Source organism: Carlito syrichta, unplaced genomic scaffold (assembly GCF_000164805.1).
Source record: "Carlito syrichta isolate Samal-C Ts95f unplaced genomic scaffold, Tarsius_syrichta-2.0.1 Scaffold314566, whole genome shotgun sequence".
Lineage (NCBI taxonomy): Eukaryota > Metazoa > Chordata > Mammalia > Primates > Tarsiidae > Carlito > Carlito syrichta.
The window spans coordinates 203,857-217,575 of record NW_007258662.1 but is presented as its reverse complement, the minus strand read 5'-3'; the positions used below and the strand labels follow the sequence as shown (position 1 = coordinate 217,575).

General features: G+C 36.7%; 1 protein-coding gene across 1 annotated transcript; it reads right to left on the bottom strand.

Annotated features, from left to right (window-relative positions):
* Positions 1 to 293: 293 nt before the first annotated feature.
* Positions 294 to 875, bottom strand: LOC103274168 (interferon alpha-5-like). The gene has a single exon (XM_008071629.1). It carries the CDS (start codon positions 873 to 875, stop codon positions 294 to 296), a length of 582 nt encoding a protein of 193 aa, XP_008069820.1.
* Positions 876 to 13,719: the final 12,844 nt, after the last annotated feature.

Sequence of the window (13,719 nt, the reverse complement as noted above, 5' to 3'; positions counted from 1 at the left end):
ATATAAAGAACATACGATATAAACCACAGTATAAAGTTACACATGATATCACATAGACAAAAATAATTGAAATCTTAAATATTGTTAAGTAAATATTTAAACAGCTCCATCATCATGGTCATCAGAAAGGGATTAGTGCCTACAGCGCTATGCAATGTTACTTAGTACTCCTGAAAACATTTGAAAATTTTGATTTCATTGATGTCATGGTGACTGAAGAAATGAGTCTTTGAAATGGCAGAATTCATGAAAAGTGTGAATTGATATGTGAGTCAATGAAAATCGCTTCCATGTTAGACCCAGTCCCACTCCTCGATCCTTAATCTTTTTAGCAAATTTGATAATAAAAAGAAGGATCTCATGATTTCTATTCTGACAACCTCCCAGGCACAAGCGCTGTATTTCTTCCTTTTCAGGAAGAAAATGATTCTTTGGAAGTACTTTCTCACAGCCAGGAAGGAGTCCTCATCCATCAGGGGTTTCTCTTCTATCTCTATCTCCTGCATCACACAGGCTTCCAGGTCATCCAGCTGCTGATAAAGTCCAGTGCAGAATCTGCCTAGGAGGGTCTCATTCCAAGCAGCAGATGAGTCCTTTGTGATGAAGAGATTGAAGGTCTGCTGGATCATCTCATAAAAGAGAGAGATAGCTTGAGCCTTTTGGTTCTGGTTGACATGAGACTCCTCCTGGGGGAATTCAAAGTCATATCTGTCCTTCAAGCAGGAGAAAGGAGAGATTCTCCTCATTCGTGCCAGGAGCATTAAGGCCCTCTTGTTACCCAGGCTTTGGATCCGAGGAAGATCACAGCCCAGAGAGTAGATGGACTTGCAGCTGACCACCAGCAGGGCCATCAGCAAAGAAAAGGGCAAGGCCATTGTGGATGCTGCTGGGCTGGTTGAGTTGGGTGACCCTGAACTTTTGGCCTCTCGCTTTTCTGAAGATCTTGCTTTGCACATAAGTCTTAAATAGAGAACACACTAGTTTCCACTTTCTGAATGCCCATACATTAGTTTTGTAGGGACAAAGAATGAAAATTCACCTTGGCTCTATGAAATTTTCCTGAAAATCAACTCACAAAGGCAGGTTAATTGGAGAAAAGACATTTCAAAGATACAGGGGAAATTATCCATTTTTGAATATTTAGGTTTCAAAGTTTGAACAGCCATGTAAAACTATGATTGAACAGCCAGGCACAGTGACTCATGCCTATAATCCCAGCACTTTGGGAGGCTGAGACAGGAGAATTGCTTGAGCCCAGGAAGTTGAGATCAGTCTGGAACACAGAGAGAACTTGTCTCTAAAAATATCAAAAGAAAAAAAAGAAGCACAATTGAACAAAAACTCTAATGCTGATAGACAAAGTGGAGAAGTCCAGCAAGGTCTATCTATCTAGATTCTCCTTGGCCTGAGCACACATGTCTTCCTTCTGGGTATGTGGCAGAGTACTCCCTGGAGGGGGTCTTATGACCTACATTCAAACAAGGTAGGTCAGAGAATTTCTCTATGGTCTATTTTTATACAGAATGGTGCAGGAAAGATTAGAGTAATTTTTTGTTTAGGTACTATGGTTGACTTTGGGAAAAATAATTTCTTGTTTCTATGACCATTCTTGAGAAAATAGGACTCTAATTTTTATGCTTAGTCTCTGGGAGAAATGAGACTGAGAGGAGAGCATGAGAAGGTTAGAGAAAAACTTTTTTCTGAGGTTGCTTCTGAGTAATTCATTTGGGGGCATTTTTTTCTGAACTCCAACATTCCCTGTTATGAAACTTCCCACAAGGAATTTTATGCTCCCAAGATTAGGTTGGTGGATTTCTTATAAGCCATTGAAGTAGTTTCTCCATTCTGAGTATAGGCCAGTCCAGTTCAACTGTTGTGTCTTGTTTCAGGCAGTGATGTTACAGATGAGCTTCTACCAAAGTCAGGCCTCTATATGGTTTAAGCAATCTGATATTTGATGAAGCATTTCTATGCAAATAAAATAAGAACAAAAGTTAAATGTTAGAAAAACTATAAACTCAGTTTTTAAGTTAGCTGTTATGTTAAGTTTTAGATGTTATGCCCAAGGGCTCTTCAGATGAAGGGAGGAGATAGTGGCAATGTGAAAAAATTTTTCTGATTTGCAGTTTGCATCTAGGTGTTCCAGTGAGCTTTCTGAGTAGTCTCACAAAGTTTACATCAATGTGGCTAGCTTCAGTTTTCAGGGCTTTAACCAAACAGTTTTAATTTCAGTGTTTCCTAGTCAGAAAAATGGTAAAAAAAAATTAGAAACATTAGTTTGTAGACTTGTAGCCGGAAAATAATTCAGGATTCAGTCCAAATTGTAGGCAAGTAACAAAGAACAAAGCCCCCAAACAATGAATAAGGCTGGAATCTAAAAATAGGTGGACTATAGTTTTCTTCTGAAACATATATTTTTTCCTCTCCAGTCCCTCATTTTTACCAAAGATAATTCATAGTAGGACCAATTTTTATTTGCAAAATAAATTTTAATCACATTATACTTAGTCTGATTATTTGCATAAAATGAAACAAGAATAGTAATTGGCAAAATAAGGTTTTTTAAGTTGGTTTTGCTGAAACTTTTAAAATAAGGAATCTAAGATTTAGATTTTCAAAAGCCTCTAGAGGTTAGCCATGCCAGGGATTAGTCATTACATTTTGCCTATAATATCTATACAAATTTGGTGAATTTCTCACTATAACTCGAAGTTCCTGGTTCTGTTAAAAAGTAACATTCTTTACTTACCATAAAGCAGAAACCTTGTAAAAGTACTGTGTGAACAAGTTACCAGGCCAGTCTTTCCAAGGGGCTTTATATTGGGGTCTGTGAAGTTAACTTCAATTCCTCAAAGCAACCTGGGTATATTCGAAAATATGCCAGTCTAGTCCATTAGTAAAATAACTAGTATCTCCAATTGTGTCCTGTTACAAAAGGATACAGATTCTTATTGAACTTATGCAAATAACTATAATGCCATAAATTAAGAATACTTAAAATAGTTTTAAAATTCTAGATAGAGCTGGTAAAAGGAAGTATAATTGCTTCAAACTTGTGTTTACAAAAGTATATTTTACTTAGGTTTTCATAATCCATAAATAGCTCAAAAGAAAAAGCTTCAGATTTCCAGCAAGATGGTGATAGGACAAATCGGACTGTGAGAGTCTCCATAAAGACGAGTATCCATAAAGACTCTCACTTTCCCCTGGGTGGCTGCTGCTGGCAGCCTGGTCCTCGGCCAGCTGCACCAGCCCATTGGTTGGAAGCCCCAGGTCCCATGTGCTGCTACCGCTACCACTGCTGCCACCACCATGCTACCCCCATACTACCACTGCCATGCTGCTGCCATCTGGGCCAGCCCTCAGCTCCCAGACCTATGGAGTTCCAGGCTACCTTACTGGCTGCACCACCCCGAGCTACCTCACACCATGCCAACCTGCAACTGTCTTGCAGGTAGGAGGCCCATGCCTGGTGGGGAAATGCCGATTGCAGCCATTTTCTCTGTCCCAGGATCAGGCATAGATCTGCATTGCCCTGTCCAACTCCACCCAGCTCCACCCGACCTCCAACTTGGGACAAAGGCAATTGCATCAAACTGGGAGAGACAGAAGCCCCTCTCCCATGTTAGATTAACCACAGGTCAGATCTGAGTGGCAGACTTGACAGGCAACAAGTGGGCTGAGTCTAGATCTGATCCACCCTCCTTCCACAGCAGGCCTGGGGCATCTGACCCTAGCTGTGAGCAATCCTACCAGCCTGTGATGAGAGCTAGAGATCAGAGCTGAAAGGACGTTGGGCTTACAGGAACGATCACAGAGTGAGCATGGCTCCTTGTTTTTATTGTTTTTTAGTTTTACTCTTTGTCTGTTTGACTTGCTCATTTTTGTTTGTTCTTTGTTTTAGTTTTTTGTTTGTTTTTTGTTTGCTTACTTGTTTGTCTTTGTGTCTCCTTTCATTTATTAGTCAGTACATTTGTCTGTTTTCCCTCTTACTCTTCTCTCTCTCCACCTTTCTCTCCAACCCTCCTTTGTTCCATTCTTTTCCTTTTTCTTACCTCATTCTGCTTTCAGGGAGCAAAACTATTCCTCACTGCATGAACAGATTGTAAAGCAGAGGAAAGTGGGTTCCATAGTATACACACACCTGTCGGTGCATATTTGGATCTGCAGATAGATATTGAATCACAGCTCCCCCTCAATTAAATCTCAAAACTGCAAAAAAGTACAGTCCCAAACTCAATCCAGCTTCAGAATTGAAAAAAGCTAGAGGATCCACACAAGGAAGAAGTAAAAAGCAGCCCCACCATCTCTGAACAACAGAATTAAAGAAGGGGGGGAGAAAAAAAAGTGGAGAAAAAATCTACACAAATGAAGAAAAACCAAAAGAAGAATATGGGTCTCACACAGACACCTGGAAGGTCAGACATTGAGAAAACAGACTTCGGAATGCAAACAATGACGAGCCCCCAGAATAACTGGTCGCATACTAAAATTCCAGACATCAAGACAATAATAGAGAGAATTAAAGAATTGAGGAGAGACAAGAGGAAAGTAGGAGGAGTTGATAACTGAAATAACAGCAGCAAAGAATATTATGATTGAAATAAATAACAAACTGATAAACATGGACAGCAGAATCAGCCAATCAGAAGAAAGAATCTCAGAGCTTGAGGCCCAAAAGATAGAACGAACCCAAATTGCCAAAAACATAGAAAAGAAGCTTCAAAAGACAGAACAAAACCTTCAAGAGATGAGCGATTATTTCAAAAGGCTGAACCTAAGAGTAATTGCACTTCCTGAGGCAGAAAGAGACACAGAGACCACCCTGGAACAAACATTCCATGAAATTATTCAAGAAAACTTCCCACATCTCATCAATGATGCAAAAATTCAAACACAAGAGATTCAGAGAACTCCTGCAAGACAACAAATGAGAAGACCAACTCCTAGACACATAGTAATTCAACTAAACAAAGAAGGTATAAAAGAAAAAGTCCTAAAGGCAGCAAGAGAAAAAGATCAGACTGTCTACCAGGGAAGACCAATTAGAATAGTAGCAGATTTATCTACAGACACTTCATGGTAGGAGAACTAGGAGCCCAATCTTCAAAGTTCTCAAAGATAAGCAATCTCAACCAAGAATAACCTACCCAGCTAAGCTAAGCTTTATCAATGAAGGATAATTAAAATCTTTCCCATTCAATCCCCAAGAACTTGCGCTGCCTCTAGACCCCCTCTACAAGAAACACTTAAAGTATTAAACACAGAAGAAAGGGATAAAAGAGTGACAATGTTCTTCACAAGAGTGCAGAAAAAAGATTGAAAACATACATGAATCAACACAAAAATCAAAAGAAAGACAACAAACAAACAGGAACAACAACAACTCTATAAGAACCTCATGACAGGGATAAACTCTCAGATTTCAATAATTAGCCTGAATGTGAATGAACTAAATGTACCACTGAAAAGACACAGAATGGCAAAATGAATAAAATATCACGAGGAAACAATACATTGTCTCCAAGAGACTCATCTCACCAGAAAGGACAGTCACAACTCAAAGTAAGAGTATGGGAAGCAAAATTTCAGGTGACTGGAACACAAAATAAAGCAGGAAATGTGATCTAAATATAAGACAAAATAACCTTTAAGCAATCAAAAATTTAAAAAGATGAAGAAGGTCACTATATAATGATAAAAAGTTCAATCAATCAACAAGAAATATCCATCCTAAACATATATGCACCCAACATAGGAGCACCAACTTTCATAAGGCAGCTTTTAGGCAAACTTAAAAAAGATATTGACTCTAACACTATCATAGCTGGGGACTTTAATACCCACTCACAAATCTAGACAAATCATCAAGACAAAAAATCGGCAAGGATATCCAGAACCTCAGTGTAACTCTTGACCAAATGGATTTAATTTATACCTACAGAACATTCCACTCAAGGACCATAGAATATACATTATACTCATCACTGCAAGTAATATACTCTAAGAGTGACCACATCCTTGGCTATAAATCAAGCATAAACAAATTTCATAAAATTGAAATTTTGCCATGTACCTTCTCAGACCACAGTGGAATACAAATAAATATCAACACCAACAAAGTTCGCCCAAAACCCACAAAGACATGGACACTAAACAGCAGGATGCTAAACAACTCCTGGGTCAATATGGAAATCAAAACAGAGATTAAAAGATACCTGGAAACAAATGACAATGAAGAAACATCTTACCAAAATCTCTGGGATACCATGAAAGCAGTAACAAGAGGGGAATACATATCTCTACAGACACACGTGAAGAAAATGGAAAGATCACAAGTTAACAGCCTAATAAGTCACCTAAGGTAGCTGAAAAAGCAAGACCAACAAAACTCTAACTTCAGCAGAAGAATCCAGATCATCAAAATAAAAGTGCCAATCCAGCACATAGAAGACAAAAAGATAATACAAAAAAAAATCAGTGAAACAAAAATTTGGTTCTTTGAAAGGATAAACAAGATTGATGGTCCCCTAGTTAGTCTGACCAGAAGAGAAAAAAAAGCCCAAACAAACACAATCAGAAACACAAAATATGAAGTCACACCTGACCCTGAAGAAATGCAAAAGATCATTAGAGACTACCATGTAAACTTGTATGGAAACAGACTTGAAAACCTAAAGGAAAGAGAGGACTTTCTGACATCACACAACTTCCCTAGATTGAAACAAGAAGAAATTGAGACCCTAAATGGACCAATAACAATCAAGGAAATTGACTATGTCATAAGAAAACTACATACAAAAAAAAAAAGCCCTGGACCAGATGGTTTTCCAGCAGAATTCTACAAAACATACAAGGAGGAACTGATACCAATCCTACTAAAGGTATTTCAGGCAATTGAGAAAGATGGAACTCTCCCCAAATTATTTTGTAAAGCTAACATCACATTTATACCCAAGCCAGGTAAAGACCAACAAAGAAAGAGAACTATAGGCCAATATCCTTGATGAACATAGGTGCTAAAATTCTCAACAAGATCCTAGCAAACCAGATTCAACAACACATCTCAAAAATCATCCACCATGACCTTGTAGACTTCATCCCCAGAATTGAAGGCTGGTTCAACATTCATAAGACCATAAATGTAATTAAATATATCAACAGATATAAAAACAAAAATCACATGATTATATCATTAAATACAGAAAAAGCTTTTGATAAAATCCAGTACCCCTTCTTGATAAAAACACTCGAATATCTAGGCAGAGATGGAACATACCTCAAAATAGTAAAAGCCATCTACGAGAAACCCATAGTCAGCATACTGCTAAACAGACAGAAATTGGAACCATTTCCCATGAAAGCTGGAACAAGACAAGGATGCCCACTCTCACCACTCCTGTTCGACATAGTTTTGGAAGACCTAGCTAGAGCAATCAGAGAAGAGAAGATGATAAGGGTATCCAAATAGGAAAAGAGGAAGTCAAGGTATCTCTCTTTCTAGATGACATGATTCTATACCTTGAAAACCTAAGAGAATCTGTCAAAAACCTCCTTGCACTGATAAAGGACTTTGGAAAGCCTCAGGGTATAAAATAAATGTGCAAAAGACAATCGCACTTCTATACACCAATAATAAAAAAACAGAAACCCAAATAAAAAGCACAATTCCACTCACAATAGCCACAAAGTGGAAAAATATTCCATGCTCATGGACTGGAAAAATCAACATCATTAAGATTTCCATTCTACCTAAGGCAATCTACAGATTCAACGCAATACCTGTCAAATTACCAACAACATTCTTCTCAGATCTAGAAACAACAATACAGGAATTCATATGGAAACATAAATGACCTAGAATAGCCAAAACAATCCTCAGAGAAAAAAAAAAGCATGAGGTATAACACTCCCAGACTTTAAACTTTATTATAAAGCTACAATAATCAAAACAACTTGGTATTCTTATGAGAACAGGCATATAGATCAATGGAATCGAATTGAGATTCCAGAAGCAAAACCTCAATTCTCAACCAATTCATCTTTGACAAAGCCTCCACCACCAATCACTGCAGAGACAAGAACCTATTCAGTAAATGGTACTTGGGAAAATTGACTGACCACATGGAGAAGATTGAAACAGGACCCCTACCTATCCCCATACACAAAAATTAACTCTAAATGGATCAGAAACCTAAACATAAGACATCAAACTATAAGAACCTTAGAAAATGCAGGAGACGCTCTTATGGAAATTGGAACTGGCAACCAATTCCTGATCAAAATTTTAACTTCCATGCCATAAGACATAAGATAGACAAGTGGGACCTCATCAAACTGACAAGCTTCTGACAAAACCAAAGAAACCATCAAGAGAGCAAGGAGACAGCCACAGACTGGGAAAAAATATTTGCCAACTCCACGTTCGACAAAGGCCTAGCATCTAGGATCTACAAGGAACTCAAATGCGCTGAAAAGAAAAAAACAAACAGCCCCATTACAAAGTGGGCAAAAGATATGAATACACAATTCTCAAAAGAAGACATATGAGCAGCCAACAGATATATGAAAAATTGTTCAGCCTCACTAGTCAGCAAGAAGACACAAATTAAAACTGTACTGAGATACCACCTAACTCCAGTCAGAATGACCATCATCAATAACACAAAAAATAACAGATGCTGGAGAGGATGTGGTGAAAAAGGGAACATTTTTACACTGTGGTGGGAGTACAAACTAGTACAGCCTCTGTGGAAAGCAGTGTGGCGATTCCTAAAAGTTCTAAAAATCAACCATCCATATGACTCCACAATCTCCCTACTGGGAATATACCCAGAAGAACTCAAATCACTCTATTAAAAAGATACCTGAACATGTGTGTTTATCACAGCATTGTTCACAATAGCAAGAACATGGAACCAACTGTGTTGCCCATCAAAAGAGGGCTGGGTAAAAAAATGTGGTACATAAACACAATGGAATATTATGCAGTCATAAATAAGAGCAAAATCATGAAATTTGCAGTAACCTGGATGGAACTAGAGTCTATAATACTAAGTGATGTTTCACAGAAGCAAAGAACTGACTATCACATGTTCTCACTCATAAGTGAACATTGAACAACTATCGTAATACTATAAGAAAAGGATTGATAGTAATGGAAACTGTGGGGGCGTGGGGGTGGGACGTGGAGATGGGATTGGCAGTAGTGGAAATCTGCCTGGGAAAGGGGGGGCACACCTCGTCAACAAGGGTAACTGTACAATGAATATATTTGTATACCTAACCCTGAAATGTATCCCACAATTTTAAAATAAAAAAATTTAAATGTTAAAAAAAAGAAAAAGAAAGCTTCCTTGACTTTGCACAAAAGAAAAAAGTCAAAAGAATCAGCAATGCTTTAAACTGAAAAATCACGGACACATTTTAAATCCTCTATAGTTCAGTCTCCTGTAATTAACTCTTATTCCGCTTGATGTTAGGTTAGCACTCCTCAAGAACACATCACCTTTTTAACTAAAGTCCTGAAGGTTTATTTTTTAGTCCAGTAGTATACTCTCTAAACCTATTAGAAAACTATATTCAAGAGTGCCTGTCATAGCTTTTTTCATGATGTTTTATAAGAAGCAAATTTTGGACTGTAGCTGATTACAAACTGATTTATGAGAAGAATCCAAAGTAAAAAATAATTGTGGATGACAAACATTGTAGAATAGTCATCATTAAAATGCAATTAACAAGAAAGTTTGACTATTTTTGTGGCATATAACAATTTGACATAACAACTATAGCTATTATTGATTGTGTATTTAATATATGCAATATATATGTCTCATATGATATATCAGAATTTTAGAAATCTTATACAGTTTTAGAACACATATTAAAACAAATTTATAAAGATAACTCAAAAAAAGCTAAATACCACTTCATATTTAACAATGTTTATTATATGATTTTGCTATACAAAATAAAATGAATATGTCTCTCTTGGACTTCCAGAAGTTCTAATATCCAAAAAGTTAGTAAAAATAAATAAATAATAAACTGAATTAGAATTTAAATTCTTGATTTTGGAAAGTTTGTCAAATACCGAAGGTTTAAAATACTTGCTCAAAATGGGTTTACAGCAAAAACTACTTTCCCTTTAACAAAAAACACATTTCTATGCCTTCTTATATCCTTTATTATTTTTTTAACCAAAAGTACATCCTATTTTTTCTTATATACTTTTTATACAATTTATTTTATTTTCAGTAGTTTTAAGTGCATTTATTAACTATAATTTTTTAAAGCCTAGGAAGTAAGTAGCTATGTGTCAGATGCAGAGCCCAGGACAAGGGATAATGTCTAGAAGGTCTAATTTCTACTTGAATAGCCAAGCGGCACAGCTGGGTCAAGGGAGGACACAAAATAACATATGCTGGAGAGCATGTGATGAAAAAGGGAGCATAGCTAAAGACTCAAATCCAAAGACATAAGCTCACAGATTTTTTTTTAAAAAAAGCAGTATCATAGAAATGTTACTTTTATGACATTAAAACATCCATCAGAGACCATATAAACCTGTCTGACCAGAAGACTCAGGCAAAATATCTAATTAAATTTTAAAGTTGCTTTGGTTTTATTTTACCAACAATTTTTAAACTATTTTTATTTAACAAAAATTACTAAAGTCACATGAATTTAAAAAGTATTTGGGCAAGCTATTTATTAGTACTCATTCATGTTTAAATTAATTTGGTACTATGTGTTGACAATATATAAACATATTTATAGACATATACACATTTATGTAGACACAACATAGCATATACATGTAAATATGTATGCATTTAAAAGCCAAAAGCATCAAGGAGTTTAATGTAAAATAGAGTACAGCTTTAGACTCGAGAGGGATCTGCTTACTTACAACCTTTGATATTTCAACAGGAAAAATAGAGATTTTTCCCCAAAAAAGGAATTTATAGTGTCCTTTCTATTTTTCTGAAGGTGTCTTAAGCTATTAGAAATTTTTTTAGGTCCCCTTATGTGGAATTGAGGGTGGCAAGAGGAAGGAGAGACAGACCGAAGCATATGGAATCCATCTGGTTAACAAGGTTTCAGAGGAGAGAAATTCATTCAACTGAGAAAATTTTAGAGAGATGACAGAGACCTTAAAACAACTAAATCAACTTTTGACTATAGGACTTAAAAAAAATCCTTTCAAGTCTCTTATTAAACAATGTAAACCAGCACAAACAGCTGTTATTTCTAGGTTTTAGACTTTCTTTCTTTCTTTTTCTTTCTTTCTTTCTTTCTTTCTTTCTTTCTTTCTTTCTTTCTTTCTTTCTTTCTTTCTTTCTTTCTTTTTCCTCTTTTAATTTTTTTTTTTAAATTGTGGGACACAACTCAGAGTGAGGTATACAAATATTCATTGTACAGGCACTCTTGTTGATGAGGTGTGCCCTCACTACTCCAGGCAGATATCACCTACTGTCAACCCCACCTCCCCGCCTCCCTTCCCCCCCACCTTTCTTCCTTCCTTCCTTCTTTCCTTTCTTCCTTTCTTTCTTTCTTTCTTTCTTTCTCTTTCTTTCTTTCTTTCTTTCTTTCTTTCTTTCTTTCTTTCTTTCTTTCTTTTTCTTTCTTCTTTCTTTGTTTCTTTGTTTCTTTCTTCCTTCCTTCCTTCCTTCCTTCCCTCCTTCCTTCCTTCCTTTCTCTTTCTTTCTTTCTTTCCTTCTTTCTTTCTTTCTTTTCATAAAAAAGGTACTCTTCCAGGTAAAACTAATAGGACTTAACCAAATACAGCTTAACAAAGATAGACAAGGTATCTCCAACGAGATATATAGGTACCCCCAAAAGTCAAAAGTCACACAGATGTCAAACCAAAAGGGACTGGTTCCTTGCCTAGGAATCAAACCCAGGTTGTGGCTGTGAAAATGCAGAATTTTAGCTGCTGGACTGTAGGGTGGGGGTAGCCTTTGTTGTTAATCTCTCTGGGATTCAATCTAAAACAAACTGTTTGAGCTTAAAAAGGATTTTAACTTTGTTGTAGGTCAGATTTTTGTTCTTCAATTTTGTCAAGAGGATTTTTATGACTGTTCATAATTATATTCTGTCTTTTAAAAAAAATTTTTTTGATCTTTCCATTAATTGTTTAGAATAAGAAAATGATAAAATCTCTTTTTTTCTTAATTAGGAACCTAATTTAAAGGATCTGTCTTCTGACCATTGACAATTAGCATTTTCAATGGTGTACTTATTACAACAGCAATTCAATTTAATAGTCTCTTCAGAATCTGCAGATGGCATAGAACAAGCAATTCCTAAGATCCCCCACAAAAAAATTTACTCCCAGGAATAATTTAAGACAGTAAAAGACCCTGTTTGCCACAGATGGTTAAAGATGATGTTTGCCTTCAGTAATTCACCAATTTTGGGGGGTTACACCAGTCACAGACCCTTCAACCTGTGGCAATGTGTAGTCCCTCCTGGGATTGAACTTTTTCAGCATTAACCAAGGTTATCAACAAAGGTTGAGATGACAAAACCCTTCTTATGGATGAGGCTTCTTATTAAGACAGACTCTCTCAAGAGCTTGATGCATTCAGAACAAAAAGTCAGAGGTTCCCAGTCATTTTTGACTAGTCACCTGATGTGACCCAAAAATCATGCTCCCTGGTAGGCAGAGACAAAGAGGGTGCTTTCACTTGGTCACAAGTCAAGTTCTCATGGATCTGAAACAAGATGAGAGGGAGCCTCAACTAGTAGCCCTCTTTGCAACAGACTAACACAGAAAGACAAAGAAAATAGCTATTTCTGGAAGGAGAGGGATCAAACAATATGAATATTCATACCATAAAGTACCAAAATGTACAGCAGACAGCTAGATCATAGCTAGTCACATAAAAATATTTTCTCTCATTAATCAAAATTTTGCAGAACAATGATTTTTAACCATCCATTTGATGATGCTGCACAGAGGAAGAGAAAGACCAGGAGCTTGACTTATGGTAAGAAATTCTTAGCCTTGGCCATTCCCTTGCTAAGTGATGATGTGGCCATGTGCTCTTCAAGCTACAGCCAGGCCATGTTTTCTTAAGGTTTGTCCCCCTCCCCCTCCCTTGGGGAGGTGAATCTTCTCTTTCTCTCTCTCTCTATCCAATTTACTTTCTAAATAAACTGTATTTTCTAATCTAAAAGAAAAAGAAATTCTTGGCCTTTTGCTATATCAGGTCCTGTTTTCACTTAACTGCAGCTAGAGATAACACAATAAATAGGACAGAGACCAGTTATTAAAGAGCTGATTTGCTGAATAGATGCTGTCTTAATGTTTTCCCACTATTTATATGTTCAAATCCTAACTCCAAGGTGATAGTATTAGGTGAGTCATTTGGGAGAAGAATAAGCTATGATGGTAGAGCTCTTATCAATGGAATTTATAAAAGGGACTGCAGAAAGCCAGCTTCCCTTCTACCACGAGAGGAAGTAATGAAAAAACCATCACTTTGAGCCTTCCCCAAACACCAAATATGCAAGGGCCTTGACATTGGACTTTTCAGTTAGTTATGATAAATAAATTTCTGTTACTTATACATTACCAAGTTTATGGTACTTTGTTATAGCAGACCAAACAGACTAAGGCACTTATGAAAGATGCTTAACATCACTGACCATTAGGCAAAGGTAAATCAAAATCACAATGAGATATCACCTCACATCCACCAGGATGGTTAC

Excerpts from the sequence above, each read along its gene's own strand:
- LOC103274168 (XM_008071629.1), bottom strand. The coding sequence starts at position 875 with ATGGCCTTGCCCTTTTCTTTGCTGATGGCCCTGCTGGTGGTCAGCTGC.